Consider the following 20,748-nt stretch of genomic DNA (forward strand, 5'->3'; position numbering starts at 1 on the left):
TTACCCCTTAAAGGTTTCTTGCCAGAAAAGCATTGAAAAACTAACAAAATAGGTATTTTATACATTATATATAGGCATATATATGTGTAACTCTTCATATAAATATATGGGCATAAATATGTACATATAAAAACACAAAATAATGTCACATAAATATACTCATAACAAAGAATCGTAGTTATCATCTAGGTTGGAAAAGACCTCCAAGAAAATCAAGTTCAGCCATTAACTTGACACTGTCAAGTTTGCCACCAGACCATGTCCCCAGGTGCCACCTCCACAGATTTTTGGAATATTTCCAGCTCAACCACTTCCCTGGGCAGCCTATTCCAATGCCTGGGCACCTTTTGAGTGAAGTTTTTCCTCATATTCCTCATATTCAATGTAAACCTCCAGATTTTTCAGGCACACTTTGCCCTCAATGAACCCATCCTGGGGATCTTGGATCACCTCTTTGTCTTAAATGTGAGCATGCCATCCATGCACATATTCATGTATCTATTTCCTTTTGAGGTTTCCATTGTTAATTTTGTCCTTTTCTACAAGACTGCACAGTTCTTCTTGTCTCTGATTGGAATAATTTCAGGGTTTTCTCATATTGATCAAACCACAAACTACAGAATGTCCTTGTTTAGGCTCTGTGGTCCAGGCTGTTGTAATGAAAAGGATGAGCTAACTGAAAATTCTTAGATTCTGTAGCAAAGTTGTGTTCAGCAAATTTTGCTCAGTGCTTCACTGAAGGAGAAAAAATGGAAATCCTGACTGCTTTTTAAAGATCCTTGCAATGGTTTTGACAAGAATAGTTGTGAGAATCTCACCCTCCTGGATGGATTCCTGTGCTGTGCCTGTCAAATTGGTCTTTTCTCCAGTCCAGTCTGGACAGTGTTGAAGTGGTTCTGGTCTCTAACACAACTGCATCAGGCTTGTTTCCTCTGCTCTTGGAGCTTTGGCTTTTCCATGGGGATGAAGTAACTCTGGAATTCATGTAATTTATTTAGTGTTTTGAAATATTTGACTGAAAATTCCACCTCATTACTAATTGATTGTAAAGTAGTTTATGAAATAAATAACTAGCACATCTGTAAAATCAGTGACTGATATTCTCACTCACTCATCCTACATTTTCCCAGCTCAAAGCTTTATTTTATTCTTCCCAGGGTGAGTCATACCCATATAGCATATTCTTTTTTTTTAAATCCATATTCATGGTCAACTTTATATTGTGAAGGATAAGATTTAAAGGAATATGTTTATATACATTTAAAGGAATGGGGAAAGCAGGACATTGCAAAGCTGTTGTGTGCTGCAGGAAAAGATGTGTCTCTACTGGGAATTGAAGAAATCTGGACCTGAGGATCTCTGATTGCAATTAAGAGCAGTTCTGCCTGGCTTTTATTTCAGCTGATGATCAGGAGTTCTGAGTGGTAAAATGTCTCATTGTTTCAAAAAGCTGATAGTTCCTTACACATGACTGTGAAATTCATTCCCTTTAGGGAGAGTTCTGCCTCTGTGTGTCCTACAAAAACATTTTCCTTGAGAGGCCAGCAGCTGCAGCCTGGGATTCTGATCTCCAGCCCTCACAAAATAATTGGCACTAGACCCAGTTAATGCTCTGTTGTCACTGTGCCAGGGGCTGCAGGAAGTGATTCAGCAGGTCCAGTCCTTTCCTCTGGCTTGTTAATGGATCAGAGTTCTTTAACTTGGAGCTTCAGAGGGCTTTTTTCTTAATGAAATGTGAGACTTCATGTTTTTCTTGCTTGAAGGGAGAAGTGAAACACCTTTAAAAAGGTTGGTTATCTGTGGCAGCCCTAACTTTGAAATGTAACTCAGAGCAGTATCTAGGTCCATTATGCTCATCTTTTCCCAGTAGATAAACCATATTATCCTCTTTTTAGGGTGAAAAAACTTCTCCATCAGAATCAAAGAGATAGAAAGAACTGCAACAATTTTCTGCTGTAAAATGCATTATAAGGAGGATACAAACAATTGGCCTAAATATGTTCAAGAGCAACAGCTCTGCCTTTGTTCTTGTGACAACATTATTTTTTAGGTTCTGTGATCTTTTTATTTATCACCCTGTGTGGCCATGTAGAAATTGCACTCTGTGTCATTATTGCTCAGGTGCTATTTCCACTTATATTCCCCCTTTGTAAGCAATAGCACAATATTACCATTACCTATCATAAACTTGAACATTATGTTCCCAAGGTATTGAACAAAAAGCTTCTTTAATCTCAAAGATGGTTTCTTTTTTAACAAGAGATAAACATCCTGAGGTTTGGAGTGTAATGGAAGCTTTACCCTCGTTGTGCTTTACTCCCAGTAATCATACAGCCACATAAACAGTGTCATCCTGGGGTGAAAATTGCATAATTCACAACTTTTTCCTGTGAAAAAAGGGAATTACTCGTGGGGGTTAGGTCACTCCATTAATGGGACATCTTTTTCATAAAAGTCACAATATGGAGGTAAATAATGATTAATCTGGGTTCCAGTGTGAGAAGTAAGAGATCTCAGTCCCACAGGCAATCATGTAGTCTAAGCTACAGCCATAATCAATCATTAATTCAATTTCTAGAGTGACCCAATCTTCACATATTCCAAATAAATTGATTTGGATTGAAATATGGTACTTATTTTCACAGCACTTTTTTCTTCCCTGAATTGCAAATATTAATGCATCTGACATAAATTGAATACATTAATGGAGATTTAGCATTCAGAATTTTCCAGGCATTTGAAGAACATGTTAGGCCCATTTATTATGCTATCTTGATGCTTGTGTAATGCAAGTTATATGCTAAATGCAAAATGCTGTAAAGTCCAGGATAAACAGAGAAACTGACTTTCCTGTAAACAGATAAAATGGGAAAGCAATTGCCACAGAAGCAGTAGATTCTGAGACACTCAGAAAAATGGCAAATTCAAGTCTTGATCCTGCAATCTTGACTGTGTTTGTGTAATATAATCTCCAGGTCTAAAAATAAGGAGATTGTAAGTGAAGTTTAAAATACTATTAGAGGGACATTGAAATGCTCAAAGTCCCTTCTATAATACTACTTCAATGTGGTACAGAGCTTTTATAAAGCTGTAAGTATTATATTTCTGTGTTTCCACTTTATTTTGGCTATTTCTTGACAGCTACTGAAATTTCTGACAAGCTGGATCCTAAATGCTGGAAATAGTAAAATTAAAAAGACCAGACTGTTTATGGTCTGAATTATAAATATAGATAGTAAAGAGTGGCATTTTACATATTCTTTAATTTTAATAACCCTAGGAGCAGTTAGTAAGTGAAAGCCAGAACATGATGGTTATCTGCTGAGCGTTCTTTTAATTTCACAGTGTGCAAATAGCTTTTGATGTGGAGATTTGGTGCTGAAGGAAGTAAGATAATGGGAGAATCTTTAAATTGCATTATGTCACTCGTGCAGCTCTGCTACCATGAGCAAGGAGAGGATAGTGAGTGGAAGATAGTGACACGACAGAGAGTCTGTGGTGATTACTGCTTAATTCAATTGTTGGTTAATTAAATCAAAGCATCAGGAGGAAAAATCATTTGGATTAAAAATGAATATAGCTTCCATGCTTTATTTGATTTGTTGTAGGAAGGAATAAGTGGGGTAATTGAATCAGTGGCATAAGGAAGTTTCAGTAATTCTTTGAGAAATGAGGGGAGCTCAGATGTGAATGAGGCAGCAGGAGAAAGCCCAGGGCACACCCGCTAACACGAGAGATGACTGCACATGAGCACTGTGCTATTTAGAGATGGTTATTGACATTTAAACCACTCCTGTGTGCTGTGGGAGCTGTGATATGAGCCCTCTGGCCATGTGGGTAGTCATTTCCACTATTTATTTCGGAATAAGCCATGGGAAGAGCGTCGGCAGAAAGAAGAGGGGAGGCTTTGTTTCCTGTGCTCTGCTTTCCTCCTCTTTATTCCTAGGCTATCATGAAATGTCAGCAGAATTTTCACAGACACCATCACTGAAGTGCCTGCTAGTATCTGTGAGATGGGGAGTTTCTCTTTGTAAGTGGTTAATGTACAAATAAACTGAGATATATCTGATGCAGATAATGAAGTGCCTTTGCCATAAGAAATAGTTTGATAATCCCACACTATTGCATTTCCATGCCCTGGCAAAATTAGAAATGACAACACATTGGTGTTGGTGAGAGATTTACATCTATGGTTTTATCCCCAGTTGTTTTTTTCTTCTGTTTCTCATCACATCTAGAAAGATAAATCTGTAGTAAAAATACTCTGCTGGGATTTACTTTTCTCTTTCACTATGGTATTTCTTTTCCATTTTTGATTAACCTACTCCACCTCCTGTGGGATAATTCCACTTTTGATACTGACACTGATCTTCTCATTTCATCTATTCTTACACCTTGTGACTGTATGCTCTGTGGGGAAAAATATTTTATTATTTTTTCTCCAGGGCCTATGGCAGCAGAATTTTGAAATGGGTCCTGTAGGGCCACTCTAACCAGCAGCCTGAATTTTGCAATCTGATCCCTGTAGTGTGCAAGAACTATATCAACATGCTAATCTTTATAAGGATGTAGGCATAATTGCATTAACTATCTCTATTAGAATACATTACTGTGACAAATTTCAGCTATCAATACAGCCTTGCTTGGACCTCTTAACCACAGGATAATTGGGTTGCTGTCATTTTTTTCTTGCTGAAGAAAGCGCTGAACAAAAGGTGTTCTTTCTTTTTAGTTTTTCTTGGGTTTTTTAATGAATAGAGAAGACTGAATAAAAATGTGACTCTGTTATTGTCAGCAACAATCCAGACTCCCACTAGCAGTGAACTGGCATGGCTTTCCTTAGCTGATGGAGCTACACTGCTCTGGATTTCAGATCACAGGAGATTTTTCTTACTTTTTGTGGCCTACCTGACTCAGAGCAGTTCCTGACTTATCCCCTTTCCCAGTGCCCTTCAATAAGCCCCTTTACTTCTCTGTACCTCAGTTCATCATCTGTAAAGTAATGGCAATCATAATTTTAATTTTGTACAAGTTTGATGTGGATAAACAGATAAATATGGTATCCCTCTCACATGGTAGGAATAGGGACTGCATAACTCTCCATGAAATAATGTACAGATACCAAAATAGAAAGTCTCTATTCATGTAGCTTCCTTTGGCCATTACACTGATAATTTTCTCAGCTCATCTTAAAAGCTCTACGTTTATGCTGAAGTCACAAGCAGTTTAAAGTGTTGTGTTGATTTTGTCTGGGAACTTTTACATGATTGACAAGCATTAAATATGAAAATGTTTCTGAGGTGATGACTGTGACTGCTTAAATAACAAGATTTTTTTTTAATGTCAAATATGGAAATTTTTCTGTTAATTTTCCTGTTGAAGTGTAAGTGTTAAGAAGACACATTCTTTGAAGGGAGGGGAATATAGAAATACTGGCTATGACAATGTCCCAGGTAGCTTTGCCCCACACCTCAGTGAAGCCCCAAATATCACCTGGTAGATTTAAGAGTGTCTGTGCCATACTTACAAAAGGATTTATTTTCATTGGTATTATATATGTGCAAAGAACTTTGTTTGCCTATTAATCTGCCTTTTCTCTCTTTTTTCCCCCTTTTGTTTGTATATCCATCAGAACCACTTCCTGTGAGCAATGTTTCTATCTATGATTACAAACCATCTCCAGAAACAGGAGTGTTGTTTGAAATTCAGTACCCAGAGAAATACAATGTTTTCACCAGGGTAAATATAAGCTATTGGGAAGGCAAGGACTACAGAACAATGCTCTACAAAGGTAGGAGGAAATTGTTTCACCAAAATGTAATACTAGCTCTGCTGGAAACATTTTAAACAGTGGAATTAGATGGTGGAATAGATAGTGGAATAGATTGCTGGAATCCTAGTTCTAGTGATGTTCCCTTTCTTTTCTATTTTAGAGGAAGGCTTGGTGGTCTGGATTTTTGTGTTCAGTCTGAAATCAGCCTGGGAAGGCACCCCCAGCCACTGGTGCTTCTGTGTCAGTTCAAAGCAATACAAAATCTCCCAGGCTCTTCCCTCTGGGCAAGGCTTCCTCTTTGGTCTGTAGCTGATGGGAAAGCTCTGGGATGTCCCAGAGGAGGGAAACCCATTCAATAATCCAGACTGCTGGCACAGGATCAGACCTGGTGGTTCTGTATCACCATGCAGTGACATGGTGCTAGGCTGTACAGCACATTAATGCAGCATTCACAGCTGTCCCTAAGCTAATAAAACCTGCTGCATAATAGAAATTTCAATGTTCTTTAAGTAATCTAATCAAGGACAATCAATCTAGCAGTCTAGACAGTCAGCCTAAGCAAACAGCCAACCTAACATCCTGAATGATCTAAACAGGAGCAAATTCTCCTTTCTTTTTTGATTTGTTCATAACTGAACCCTTTCATTTATTTGTTTACAACTTCTGCCCTGCAGTATAGATTTATATGTCAGGACACTGTGCAGGAAGCAGAGTATCTGTCTCAGAGATATAAATGGGATAATAACTGTCCTATGGAAAGAACCCTAAGAGGTGAGGAAGGCACCCACATGCCCTGTGGACCCTGAAATTCTAACAGCTTAACATCCTACAGTGTCAGCAAAATGCCTTTGGGCAGTCCAGTAGGTGCTGAATTGAATTTTAGGCACTGAATTCAGGATCCTAGTATAGAAGACTGGCCACTAGAAACTCTTAAAAGTCAGCAGAGGGAGATACACACCTCCAGAATTTTCAGAGAATTTGGGAATCTCTTTGCTTCAATACAAAGTGGGGCTAGAAATCCCAGCTTCAATGCTGTAAATTGCCTGAAGTTAGGATGGGTAAATCTGGATCCTAGCAGCAAATATAGGTGACCTCTTTGCAGAGAACAAAAGGGAGACCAGCAGTAATTTTCCTCTTCTAGAGCTAATGATGGTTCTGGGGGCTGTAAGGCTGATAAATAAGAGAGTCAGCCTAAATTAGGAGATCAGCTTGCACACTCCTCCCACGGCCAGACTGCCCTGAGCAGGTTCCCCTGAGCCCTCCTGTGTGCAGGGCAGGAGCTGAGCCCTGGGCACTGCTCCTGTGCAGGCAGGGGCTGCTTTGAACCTCTCCCACAGACACTGAGCCTCAGTCAGCAAAAACCAAAGAGGTTTTGCGTGCAGCAGCTAAAGGTCTGCAGGAGCTGTCAGATGCTCTTTGAGATATTCTGTGCCATGTGGAGCAGCTTGCCAGGTTCAGTTCCCTTGCCAGTGAAAAGCAGCTCATGTCTTTTGTGCTGGTCTTATTTTGGGTTTTTTGTTTCTGGTTTTTTTTTTTTTGTTTTTTTGTTTTTTTTTTTGTCATTCTTTTTTCTGGTGAAAAGCAAAATGGTTTTGACAGCCAGGAAAAGTGCTGGCAAACTGAATTATTACAATTTCATGTCTCAGAGCAGGTTGAAAAATGTTTAAACATCTAAAACGTTGCCCATTCACCATGTGCAGTCACATTATCAGAAAGTGAACATTTGATGCATTTATCCTCTTTTTTCCCTTTCTTCTTTTCTCTTAAAACCCTCTGCAGATTTCTTCAAAGGTAAAACAGTTTTCAATCACTGGCTGCCAGGCATATGCTACAGTAACATCACATTTCAGTTGGTATCAGAGGCAACCTTCAACAAGAGCACTCTTGTGGAATACAGTGGGGTCCAGCATGAGCCCAAACAGCACAGAACAGGTAAAGAAAATTCTTACACACCATTTCTTCCAAGTCTGTATTGCTGCTTTTCTTGCTGCTGTGGGGAGGGGTTGATCCCACAGAGAGCAGGGTCTGTGTGGGAGGAGGATGCTGTGGCTGTTCCAAAGGCTCATGTACACAAACAGAAGGGAAATTTGGGTGAGTGTATCTGTTATAAACCTTGCTGCTTAGAAATTAACTTGTGCTTCACATGAGATATCCTGGGCCTTGTGCTAGGAATTAACTTTAAAGCCACAGGAATAGCTGCAGTGAGCAGACTATTGATCAGTCTCTGTTGGTCTGTCTCCTTGGGCAGTGAATCATAGCAGAGCTGCTCCAGAGGACCTTCCTCCCTGTGCACTTTTCCATCACCAGAAGAATGTCATAGCTGCTCAACTTGGCGGCCACTTTGTGCCCTGAAGCATGAACTTTTAATTTCCAAGACAGCAATGTTGCAAAAGCTGGAAATTGCATTTGTTCAGGGTCCAGAACTAATTTAATTTGGTCCTGGGACGGTGCCCAAAACTTGTTTGTTAATCTCTTGGACCACAGACATTTATCAGGGTCCAAAGTGAGATGTACCAGTGATGAAATCAAAAGGCCAAATCTTCAGATGAATACACTGATGTTGGTCTATTGCCTTGGACAGAACTAAGCCAGCTGAGTTCTGTTCTGAAGATCCTAAATATAGCTGTTGAGATATTGAACCATAACCAGCAGGATATCTTTTTATTTCTTTTCCTGCTGCTCTCCCATCCCTCATTTTCTACATGAACTGCAATGAGAATGTAGAGTCTGGTTTTCCATTAGTGTCTGTGGCTGGGATGGGAAGAAATTAGTGTGCTGTTAAGTGCCAGCTTAAATGGTGCCAGGCAAAATTATTTGCAGAGGCTACTCACACTTAGAGTCTGTAAGAGGCAGACAAGCAATTACAGTGAGACAGACAAAATGCTGTGTGTTCACCTCCTGGCATCAGCTGAGGTAACTTCTTTGCGTGCCAGAATCTTGTCTTGTGGAGACCCACATCTTAAGATCAAGCTTTCAGAAATATTAAAATTTAAACTGATGTTTAATGCTTGTGAAAAGGTGGCTGCTAAAAGCAAATGAAAAGCCCTACAGCAACATGAAGGTTATTTTTTTTTTTAATATGAGCTATGCCATATCTTAGTTTTGCATGTGTATTTCAATTCATTTCTTCATGGGGCTTTTTTCCATGATTGAGATCTTCCTGGAAGACACAATAAAATAAATGTACATCCACTGTTAAAAATTCACACTAGAGTAGCCTTGCTGTTATAACAGCACTGAAGTTACATTTACTATGACTTCACATCTACTTTACTTCCTGGAAGTCTTCAAGTGTGATTATGCTGTGAATTTATATTCTTCTTGATCCCACTACAGTGGGGGGATATATGGTATATGTATATGTGAGACAAGGGAGGATCTTAGAAAGAGCAAGTTATTTCAGTCCCTGGAAGAATGGTATTTGTCTGGGGAATTAATACATTTAAAGGTGCACAGAGCACACCTATCTAAAGACTATCCCTTGCTTCTCTTTTAGTTCCTTACCCACCTCGAAACATTTCTGTTCAGATTCTACCAGTCAACAGAAACAACTGGGAAGAGCACAGCGGGAATTTCGCAGAAGAATCCTTCATGGGACCCCAAGAAATCATGAGGAAAGCCAGCCACCCTGCTGAGAGCCTGGCTGAAATGCCAGCAGCAAACACATCTGCAGCCTGGCTGGATGAGCCCCCCAACAGCACCGAGTCTGAAACCACCTCTCAGCCACCCTGGTGGTCCAGTGCAGCTGAGGGGGAAGAGGAGTTTATCAATGCAGTTCCCAGTGATTATGGGGGCAGTGATGCCAGCAGAGCCACAGCACAGCCCCCTCCCTTCCTTCCTGTGCAGATGGTGCTCACCTGGCTGCCCCCAAAGCCCCCCACTGCCTTTGATGGCTTCCACATCAATATTGAAAGGGAAGGTAAAGCAGAGCCTTGTGCCCTTCTCATCCTTCTTTTGGTGGGTGTCTCCTCTACAAATTGTTGATTATCTATTGTGCTTCAGAGGGCTTTGTTAGATCCCATGTGTTTCTTGAGGAGTTTTTGAATTGAGCAGCATCTACTTCTGGCTGGGCAGAATATTAAAAAAAAAAGGAGGAGGACTAAACTACAGTTTATTCTGTTGTTTACTCCTTGCAGTTATCTTCCATTAAACAAGATTTATACTGCTTTACCACACTGTTTGAATGCAGTCCTTTTAGATACAACTCAATCTCACAGTTGAAACAAGATTAGCATTTCTGATGTCAATAATTCTCTTTCAAATTTCAATTAATCTATTCTCTTTTCCCCCTCAATTTAGAGAACTCCACAGAATCTTTGACAGTGAGTGAGGACACTCACAAATTTGTTGCTGAACTGAAAGAACCAGGAAAATACAAGTTGTCTGTAACAACATTTAGCTCCTCTGGCTCTTGTGAAGTTCGAGGAAGTCAATCAGCAAAAACACTCAGCTTTTACATCAGTAAGTATCTCATCAAACTCATCTTTTCTCCCCAACCAACACAGCTGCAATGTACAATATGACTGCTGTGGCATTTTTGGCATCTGTTGATGAATCACAAGGGTCTGGTCTTCTGGAATTCCCTGTGCCAGAGAAGGAAATACAGTGCAAATAGGTTAATACATTGCAACCTGGCTGGATGGGTTTTGCTGTGCCATCCTGGCAGTCTTAAAAACTGAGAGTAAATGATGTGATGGAGTCAGTGCTCAGAAGTGGAATGAGTTTCCCTTTTGCATCTCTCACAGTGAGGATTTAATTCCAAGAATTAATTTGGTGGTTACAGAGAGCCTTGGCAATGTTTAACTTCCTTACTCCTGGAGTATGTGCTGTGTGAGGGATGAAGGGCAGCACAGGCTGAGAGTGTGGGAATTGCACAATTAAACACTGAACTCTGAAATTGCATGGTCTCTGAGAGTACACAGAGCCAATTACAGTAGATGAAGTGGTTTAGCCTGCTAAATTCAAAGGAGAAAAAGTAATTTATTATTTCCCTGTAGAATCCCAGAGTTTCTTAACTGGAGATTTAATAAAAGACAAAGTAGTAATACACTACTGTGTAAACTAATACCATGACTGGCAATGAGATCAGCAAGTGAGACAGGTGTTGGTGAATTCAGATCATTATCCCTCTAATGGCTGTGGTCACCTTTGGACCTTTTTCTGCAAAAGGAAATAGATATACCCTACAGAATGTCCATAGAGTGAGACAGGGAAATACTTGCAGCAATGCACAGTTTTGCATGTGGAAAGATAATGCCTTCCCAAACCATGAATACTTGTAACCAAATACATGTAACCAAAGCTGGCAGAAAAAAAATCATATTAAAAGGAAATGTAGTCAAGTACTTCAGTATGTTATGAATAAAAATTGTGCCTTTAGTAGCTCACAACATTTACAAATACTAAGTATTTGTAGCATTTGAACTAATCATAATGCTGAACTGTGTGTATCAATTTCCCTAGTGCTCCCATTTTTAATAACTTTATAGTTGAAAGAAACAATAATTGGAAAACATTCAGAAAGCAGCACTGAGAGAGAGGGTCTCTGCTGTTGTAATTTCACTGATCTTCTGTTTTTCTTTAGGAATAGTTAGACAGTTTCATTATATGATAAGCATTAAAGTAGATAAAGGTATATGTAGCATTGTTATCAGTAGCAAATGTTCCATTTTGCAAGGTGAAACATATTTTATTTGCATTAAGCAGTACTTAATGCAGAGTTTTCCATGAAGTGTGCTAAATGTGGATCTGAGAGAAATGAGGACATGTTAATCCAAAATATAGGGGTGTGGATGTCCAGATTAAGGATGAACCTTAATCTCATTGTGGATAAAATACTGAGGTGTTACAGGCAGGCAACAATATTTTAATTTTGCATGTAACACATAAGAACCTTTGGTTTTTTGGGTTTTGTCAGTCAGGCTTTTAGAGCAAAATGAGAGCTCTTGGCAATTGTCTTATTTATTCTGTCCAATGGAAGTATTTTAGATAGATTTTATATGTATTTCTGGTAGAATGCCAAATTGGAGATATGAACAAATACTCTTAAGTAGAAATTGCTTTTCCATTCCCTTTCTGAATCTGATCAAGTAAGCTTTTTTTTGGTGTGGGCACTACAACTCTAGGTCATGACATAAGGTATCTCTGCTCTCTTAATGCCAATCTGAAACAGTTTCTGAATGGTGAGAGCTACATGTACATCCTCTGTCTGCAGAGAATAATCTAATGATCAAATTCCTCTTTTTTACCTGCCAGGATGTGCGTCTGAGGCTGTGAATAGATTTTTTTCCACAGTGTCAGTCTTATTTTTTCCTTGTAATGCTTGGCTGGTGAATTATCCTGTCAAATTATTGGTTTAGGTTACATATTTTTGTCACATCTGGATACCAGTCAAATCTTGTAGGCATTCTTGCTCTGGCATTTGTTTTATTTTATCAGTAAATGTAAATTAGCATTAGAGTTGCAAGGAGGAAGAATGTCAAGGGGAGAGAGGTCACAAATACTGCTTAAAAGAAAAACAGGCTATTTTAATGAAATATACAATTTTGACCAAGTCTAGCTGAAGTTATTTTCCAAACTGCTTTTTTATCCATATTTAAAGCTGTGTTCTCCACGAAGTGCTCCAAAAAGTCTGATGAAGGATGAGATTCTTCTCTGTGTGAACTTGATTTTCATGCTTTGAGGCTGTGGTGCCCTTGAGGGTGTTTTAGCATGAGGAGAGACAAAAAATTCTGTGTGCTTATCCTTTAATATTGGTCAATGATCTGTACACTATTAGCTGCCAGTGCTTTCAAGCATTCCCTTGGAGCAAATCTCATCCTGCTGGGTGGTTTTTGGTAAGCAGCAGAGAATGCTGCAATCTGAATTTTCTCCTGTCCTGGGTGATTCCAGGGGCTGCCACCTCTGCTGCCTCAGGGCTGTGGGGATGGACACCAGCCCTGAATAATTCCCTGTTAAAAGGGTGTTTTAACCAATGTGCCTCAGTTGGATGGAGTGGGTTTCTCACCTGTGCTTTTGGCATGTCCCAGGCCCCACGGGGGAGTGGATAGAGGAGCTCACTGAGAAGCCCCAGCATGTGACTGTGACAGTGCTGAGCTCCACCACTGCCCTGACATCCTGGACAGCATCTCAGGACAGCAGTGGCAACAGCACCATCGTGTCTGTGCTCTCCCTCACCTGCCAGAAGCAAAAGGAGAGCCAAAGGCTTGAAAAACACTACTGCACTGAGGTAAGGAGAGAAGCTGGAGCATTTTCCAGTCCAGTGAAAAATCAGTCTTTTAGATTCCTTGTGCCCCAGGGCTCTCTCAGGCTGCAGAGGGCAGTGGCAGCTGCACTCCAAAGGGAGGGACAGGACTGCCAAAGGGTGGAGGGGAGAGCCCAGCAGCCAGGAATGACAATGGCCAGTGCACCTCAGGATTGTTAACATCATATTTCTGCTGTGGCTTCACCTAGGCACCTGCTGCAATGCATTTGTGCTCACCTGCATTGTTATTATCAAAGCAGACAAATTATTGCTTGGCTATCTCACATTTGAGTACAGAACCTGACTGTAAAACTTCTGCAAGTTTTGAGATGATCAGGAGCTTTTCTTTTCATCCATAGAAAAATGTGTCATCATTAGGAAACAAATAACAATTCAGACAACTTGGGATTTGTATGGACAAGTCCTTTAGTTTATGGGATGTGTTTATAATCAAGAGTCCTGAACCCCAAAACTTGGCAGACCTCTGTTGTTTGAAACCCTTAATGAGTCAGGGTTGAATGGAACCTTTAATAACCCCACATCAGACTCTGTGCCTATGATAGGTCAGTGCACATAGCTTAAATTAGAAATATTTTAGCCCAGATCTCAGTAACCTCCCCTAGATACTGGTACAGCCTTTTTCTGAGGGCCACCCATGGGAGTGGAGGGGACTGCTGGCACTCCTGTAAATCATCTTCAACTTCATGTCAGCCCTGCCAGTTAATTAATACAGAGAATTTGTGACCCTTAGAATGCCTTTTAAAATTAATCTCTGTAGAAATTCTGAGTTTTTGTTCAAGAAGGGCTGTGAACTTAAATGCTTGGAAGTGTCTTGTCATACCAATTTGAGAATTGCTTTTCAGAATCAGCTTGTTATCTTATTGTTATCTTACTGTTACTTATATTTCTTAGAAGTGCTGTCATTTAAATAGCAAGCAAAGCACAGTTGGTGATTATAAACACGAATCACAAACCTACACGTTTATGATTTCCTTAAATACTATAGGATTCATCTACAAACTCAAAAAAGAGTGCCTAAAGTTAATCTGTGAATAAAACAAGATATCAGTGAAAGTAAATCTGTATTTACTGCAAGTAGGTTGAATGGTCTAAATGCAGTTATTTGGTTTTTTCTGTCATTACATATATTTATATCAAATTTATTAATTTACTATAGCTGGAATTGTTAATAGCTGTTGGTTTGGCTTCTCCATGATGAGCTGAAAAGAGCCAAATTCAGTGCAGAGTTCTATCCCTTTCTAACATGGTGATTCAAAAGTGATGTAGGTTTTCAGAGCAGCTGGTAGAAACAAATTCTGTTCCTCTCTAAATCTGTGCTTGGCACTGGTGCATTCATGTGCATTGGAACAGACCATCAGTGCAGAGGTGGCTGTGATACAGACTTTGGGAAGGTTGTGAAGAAAATATTAGCAGGAAATACCAGCCTGCAGCTCCAGAAAAGGGTGTGTGAAGGCTTTTCCTCAAAGCTGTTCTGCATTTGCTGCTTGTGGAGTCTTCAGGAGATGAGCCTCTTCCTGTTGTATCAGACCAGGAATCCCTTGGTCAGGAATTCTGCCTCCAGCTCTGACTGACACCTGGTGTGGCACAGCAGAAATTTTTAACAGTGATATTTTCAAACTGAAAAGAAAACATCCAATGCCCCTTAGTTACAGTTTGTAGTGCTGTGGAGGGAGGTGACAGAGAATATTTCCTCTCTGATTTCACTGTGGAGTCACTCCCAAAATGCTTCCCCAAAACTCTGCCTTCAGCTCACAGACCTGCATCAATGAGGGATGGAAAGCCTCAGGCTCTAATGGAGAAAACACATGGTCTAAATCCTCCAGCCTGAATAACAGCACCTGAAAATGAATAATGTAGCCTGAATATTTTAATAAACTTTGACAGGAGGAGAGACTGGGTTTGCAGTGATGTAGCTGACCTTATGCAGCCAGGTAAGTGAAATTCTCTGAGTCAGGTCATTTGTGAACTCAGTCCTGACCCCTTCCATAGTTTTGCCACGTGGGGTTTAATGAAGTTCTTGCTGCTGATGCCAATGTGTTTGGATTTGTGCCTTTTGTAACTGGAGCCATTCAAGTACATTCTCAATATCCTCTTATGAATGAAGTAAATGCTTCCTCTCTGATGAATTCCTCTCCTCCTAGGTGAATTCAAGCAGCAGCCTCATTGAAAATCTTGTTCCTGGTGCCCAGTACCAAGTTGTGGTTTACCTAAGGAAAGGACCATTGGTTGGACCTCCTTCTGATCCTGTCACATTTGCCATTGGTAACACCTGAACCTACTGATTGCAATGCATTTATTTGGTTTTAGGGCTTTTTTTTTTTTTTTTTTAATGTGCAGTATGTTCATTAGGTCCTGTAGTATGTTCATTAGGTCAAGATTATGCCTTGATTCTCTCGAGTTAAAAGTGGATCTCAGTGTTCTCTGCTTTGGGATTTGAAAAGGAGAAGAGCCCTCTGAGACCAGCACTAACATTTCCAAGGATGGTGTTTTATGTCCACCAGACATATTGTTGTTTTATGTCCAGGCAGAGCTGCTGCCCCCATACCTAAATTAGGATTCTACCAGGTACCTATAAAGGGTCATTTAGGACAGAATTCAGTAACTTTTCATTTCAGTGTCATTTATTTTGTTAAGATTACCACTTAAACAAAATTTATTTATGAGAGAGAGGGAAAAAAAAAAGAAATTCAGTGTACAGAGTTACATTTGCAGAGAAATATCCAACCTGTGTCACCCAGCTTCTCCTTTTGACAAAAAGCCTGCTCAGTGGACAGCAGGTGGCTGAAAGCTGGAGATCTGCAGTATTTTCATTTCTGCTTCCTCTCTGTGATGTAGGCAAGAAAGTGAAACAGAAAAAAAATGTTGTCCTGTTACGAATTCAATCCTTAAATCAAAGCCAGTATGTGGCCTAGTGATTATGGTGAAATCCTTTTCATTCTAATTACTCTTCTTATATATTTTCATAAATTTGCTCTGAATAAAAATTTCTAAAGTATGTTATATTTCAGGAAAAGGGAAAATTAGTAAGTAAATATTTATATATTGTAAATGCTAAAATTTCTGTCATTGGACACTTTTTACAAACACTTTGATCTTCTTTCTCACTGTAATTCAAAAATCTGAAAAATTCTACTTTTATTTGTGAAAGCAAAATCATGTGTACCCACAGTAGATAAGTTCCTTCATTTTTTCCACTTTTTTATGGCCTTACAACCATAAATCATTACAGAAACCTTACAACCATTTTTTCTTACAAAACTGAAAACAGCATTCAGTTTCTAAATAGAACATCTCATAACTTTCTTGTTATAAAAGGGCTGGTTTTATGCAGTAAAATAACAGTTGTATGAGTTTTCATTTCATGACAGTTTATTGAATATGATATTAAAATAATAGAACTGAAAACCAAATTGTTCTGTGAACTTACCAGTGGTAGCTAATGATGAATGAAACTCAAATAAAGTAAAATGCACTTTAAAAAAATATCCCATGCTTCCCACATTTATCCTGAGGCTCATTTGCACAGGGTGAGTTTTAGCAGCTTAAAGAAAACAAATCCAAGGCGTGGGAAATGATTTATAAGGTAATCATAAAGGCTAACATGTTCTAACATGGGCTGAAGTAATCTGGGTTCTGACCTGGTGCAATAGCTGGGGCTCTGCAACCCTGACAAATGTTAGCTCCAAGTCTTTTTTTAAGTAGCCTCAGTGAAATCATGAAGAATAATTGGTTTCCAGACCATACAGGTTGCAAAAGTTGACCCTTAAGTGACATTCTTCAAATCATTTGACTCTTTCTCAGTGTCACCATCTGCGAGGCAAGAATAGCAATACATGACAGAACCTCTGGGTTCCCCAGGGAAGGAGGGCTAGAGATGAAAACTTTCCTTTCTCACAGTGCTCTGGCTTTTGATGGTTTTGTTTTTGAGCACCTTGAAATATCTCCTAAGTGTCCTGATTTTCAAAGTTTATGAGAAAGCAAGCTGTGTACTTTATCTCAAGCTAAGCAGCCAACACTCACTGGTCTGTAGCCACTGCTGAAAAAGAAGTTTTAAACTGGGGAACAAACGCTTGACAAATTGGTTTTCAACTGTTTGTGCCCAGGAAGTTCCTGGGGATTAAAGCAGTGAAAGAAACAGAAAAAGGTAGAGCTTGATTAAAGAAAAATTATAATTTCAAAATAAAGTGCAGCTGATAACACATGCATGCTACTAACCATGATTTCTGCTTTGTAGTGCCTACTGGAATAAAGGATCTGACACTTTACCCTTTGGGACCTACTGCTGTGGTTCTGAGCTGGAACAGACCTTTCCTGGGGGTGTTCAGGAAATATGTGGTAGAAATGTTTTACTTCAACCCATCAACCATGACCTCGGAGTGGACAACCTACTATGAGATAGCAGCAAGTGTCTCCTTGACTGCCTCTGTGGTAAGGTGACCATTCCTGCCTTGCTTTTCTGTGCCTCTGGCACTTCTTTTCCCAGCCTTTTCCCCACAAATATGAATATGTATATATGCCTTTAAGCCTGGCACTTTTTTCCCCAGCAAAGCAGAGAAAATAGCCAAGGGTGCTGGAGGCATTTTCTATTCTAAAGGAAGGCACTGCCAGCTGAACCATGCTCAATTTTAAGCAGAGCAATGAGACAGGAGATTAGCCTCTTTTTTTATCTTTTTTTTTGTTTTGTTTTTTTTTTTTTTTTTCAGCAAGTCCAGAGGCAGATTCACTTTGTGGGTCAGTTTGTCAGTCGAGGCTTTAAAAGTTCCATCATCTCCTCAGGGGGTGTAGTCCAAAGGCTTATCTACATAATTAATATTGATAGTATGGATTTGGGGCTTGCAGGCTGGTCTCACAGAGTGCCATGTGGAAGGCTTAGCTGTGGTTTTTGTGAAAAAAAGTCTTCATGTTTCTGAAGCTACAAAATCTTAGGCCAGGGTTTTAACTAGGTGAACACTGGTCTCTATAAGATCACACTCACTTGGATATTCACAGGTGTCTTTGCAGATATAGAGTGAAATTTTCCTCCTCTTTTCCATTATTTGCTGGAGAAGGTGTAAAGATTTTATTCAGACTTTGCTGTAGTATGAGACAGAAAGCAATTCCAGCTGAAATTAGTTGTTCAGGAAGTTGTGAGTATGCAAAAAAAGATAGCAATAACTTCTGCTGCTGGTGAGAGCCACAGTGATTTACTGTAATTGATTTGCATAATGCCATTTGTGGAGTCATTTTGGCTCCAGCAACTTTATTGTAATTGGGTATGTGACTATAAATTGAGCACATAAATCTCCAGGGGAATTAAAAACAAAAAAATAACTTACCAAACTGGTAATTAATATCTTGTAATCATGACTCAGCACAAATAGATTAATAGCTGAGTGATCTAAGGCATCCAGGCTGTCATGCAGAGTTAATGTGGTTCATTAGAAAAGGAGATGATGTTGTCCCTTAGTGCTGCAAATCCTGCTCAGGGAAGTTGGAATTCCTGTGTCTGGGTTTCAATCTGAAGTTCAACAGTGCTGTATCTCAGCTAAAGTGAGCATTTCTTCAAGGATAATTTTAAAGATTAATCCTGAACTAGGAAAAGAATGTTTCCCTGTTCTTCTGCTGTGGCATCTGATGTGCAGGTAGGGACTGGTGAACTTTTGTTGGGGTTCTCCAGAATCCCACTTCTCCCTGTGATCCTCTGGGTGGTGTGTTATGACAAAAACAACGAGAAGAATCAAAAGTCAATGTCTCCAACAGCATGAAATAATCAAGTTTTATTTCCTGGAGGGTTAACATTTGATAGGAACCTTTGGAACTGCATTTGTTCTTTTACTCTGTTTAGTTTGCATCATCCATTTTGTGTTCTGCAACTTAATTGAAAATTGTCCAAGTGATGTTGGTATTTTCAGTATGACACCAGGGCCACATCAGAAGTCCAAGCATCTTCAAGGTTTTGGTGTCAATGTGGATACAACTTCTTCCAAAAATCATGACATGAACAGATTAGACCACCTCTATTTGCATTGCCTTGTAGTACCTGGATAAAAAAAGCTACTGCAGACAACAGAGATCTGAAAAAATAGCAATTTCTACATTGTTGAAGTTGTTAATTATTTTCAATTTGCTTTTATTTTGAATTTTTTAAAAAAGGCTTTTTATTTAAACATCAATATCTTAAATCTTCTGTGCTAGCAGTGGAAGAATTAGAATTTTTAACTTAAATATTACATTCCATATTATAATATAAAACATATTGCTTTTTATACTTCATTTATATCTCATTTATATTTACATATATAATTTATGTCTCATAAGTCATTTATGTTTCATTCCTATTCCATTTATAATAAATGGTAGTAGAAAATGAAATACCCTTGGAAAATTGGAAAAAAAAGTCTTTTAAAGTGACAATATTTGAGACAAAAACATTGCTTCTCATTTATCCTCAAACCCCATTTAATCAATCTATATTTTCCAGTTAAATATTTTGCCTTCATCACAGTGGAATTGTGGTGGAAGGTTGCTCTGTGTGAATGGTTCTTCCCACCCTGGAAATCCTTTGGGAGTCCCATGGTGGGCAGAACCTGCCACCAGCTGCATGTGGATGAGCAGCAGAACCATCACAACTGTGTTTGCTCCCCTTGCACAGACTTTTTAACCCATTGAAAGGCCAAATTTCAGAGATTTCCACTGAAGGAAGGAATGGGGAGCTCAGAAAATTGAGTGTGGGCTCCAGGGTTATAAATACAAGAATACACAAGTCCTGTCTCGTGCTGCTGAGTTCTCTCCTGAGCTGCTCTTTGTGTTTTGTCTCTTTGCAGAGAATAGCCAACCTGCTACCTGCTTGGTATTACAATTTTAGGGTGACCATGGTGACCTGGGGGGACCCAGAGCTGAGCTGCTGTGACAGCTCCACTGTCAGCTTCATCACAGGTAACCCTCAGAAAACACTCAGAAGCACTGAGGAAATCTGACCTGGGTGCTGTGGTTTACCCACAGATAGTTGCAAGTTGTTTATATTAAATAACTATATTATTTACTAAATATGTTTATATTTAATATTTATCAGCTAAGTGGTGGGGTTTTCTTTTTTTGTTTGTTTGTTCAGTTTGGTTTCGGTGTGGTTTTCCATTATTCTATTTTTAAGTCTCTGAGGACTGCTTTAAGTGAACATATAAATAATATTTTCCTGTGCCAAGCACAGTGTTTGATTGCTCTGTTGCAGTCTTCCATCAATTGAGTGCATGGCTCCAGTGAGGGCCAGTGCTCCTGCTCACCATTCATTTGACACGTGGAAGAGTTAATAGGTAAATAAGTAAACCTGAATTCTTGGGTTTCTTAATATTATGAAACACTTTTTCATTTATCTGCAGTATTTCCAAGTGATTTTCCCTCCTTTATGACCCTCCCAGTAATCCCCAGGTCAGAGCAGGACATGTGCAGCACTGAGATGAGTGAGCTCATAAAACCACATGGATTTCCCTCCTCCACTTGGGACCAGCCATGGATTTAACACACCCTGGCATCTCTTGGCAAAACCTTTGGATTTGAATCTTAAATATTTCCAACAGATCAGCCATAGAGAGAGCAGCCTGAAAAAAAAAGAGGTCCTGTTAGCACCTTGCCATGTGTTCCCAGCATCCAGGATGGTTAGCCCAAAGTCAATTCTCCAGTGAATCATTTTGCTTTTAAGTGTTGCTGTTTAATTCACCTTGCTGAGGTTTAGGTG

At 39.4% G+C, this 20,748-nt stretch overlaps 1 protein-coding gene across 1 annotated transcript in view; it reads left to right on the forward strand.

Annotated features, from left to right (window-relative positions):
- PTPRO (protein tyrosine phosphatase receptor type O) overlaps positions 1-20,748 on the forward strand; it is a gene marked incomplete at its 5' end in the record, with an annotated part of 122,979 nt that overhangs the window by 69,783 nt on the left and 32,448 nt on the right. The window contains 8 exons of the mRNA XM_079304093.1: positions 5,633-5,791; positions 7,553-7,705; positions 9,270-9,692; positions 10,073-10,234; positions 12,802-13,001; positions 15,179-15,299; positions 17,272-17,465; positions 19,841-19,952. Coding sequence (XP_079160219.1) covers positions 5,633-5,791; positions 7,553-7,705; positions 9,270-9,692; positions 10,073-10,234; positions 12,802-13,001; positions 15,179-15,299; positions 17,272-17,465; positions 19,841-19,952 — 1,524 coding nt within the window. The remainder of the gene's footprint in view (positions 1-5,632; positions 5,792-7,552; positions 7,706-9,269; positions 9,693-10,072; positions 10,235-12,801; positions 13,002-15,178; positions 15,300-17,271; positions 17,466-19,840; positions 19,953-20,748) is intronic.

This window comes from Erithacus rubecula (genome assembly GCF_903797595.1).
Source record: "Erithacus rubecula genome assembly, chromosome: 4".
Classification (NCBI taxonomy): domain Eukaryota; kingdom Metazoa; phylum Chordata; class Aves; order Passeriformes; family Muscicapidae; genus Erithacus; species Erithacus rubecula.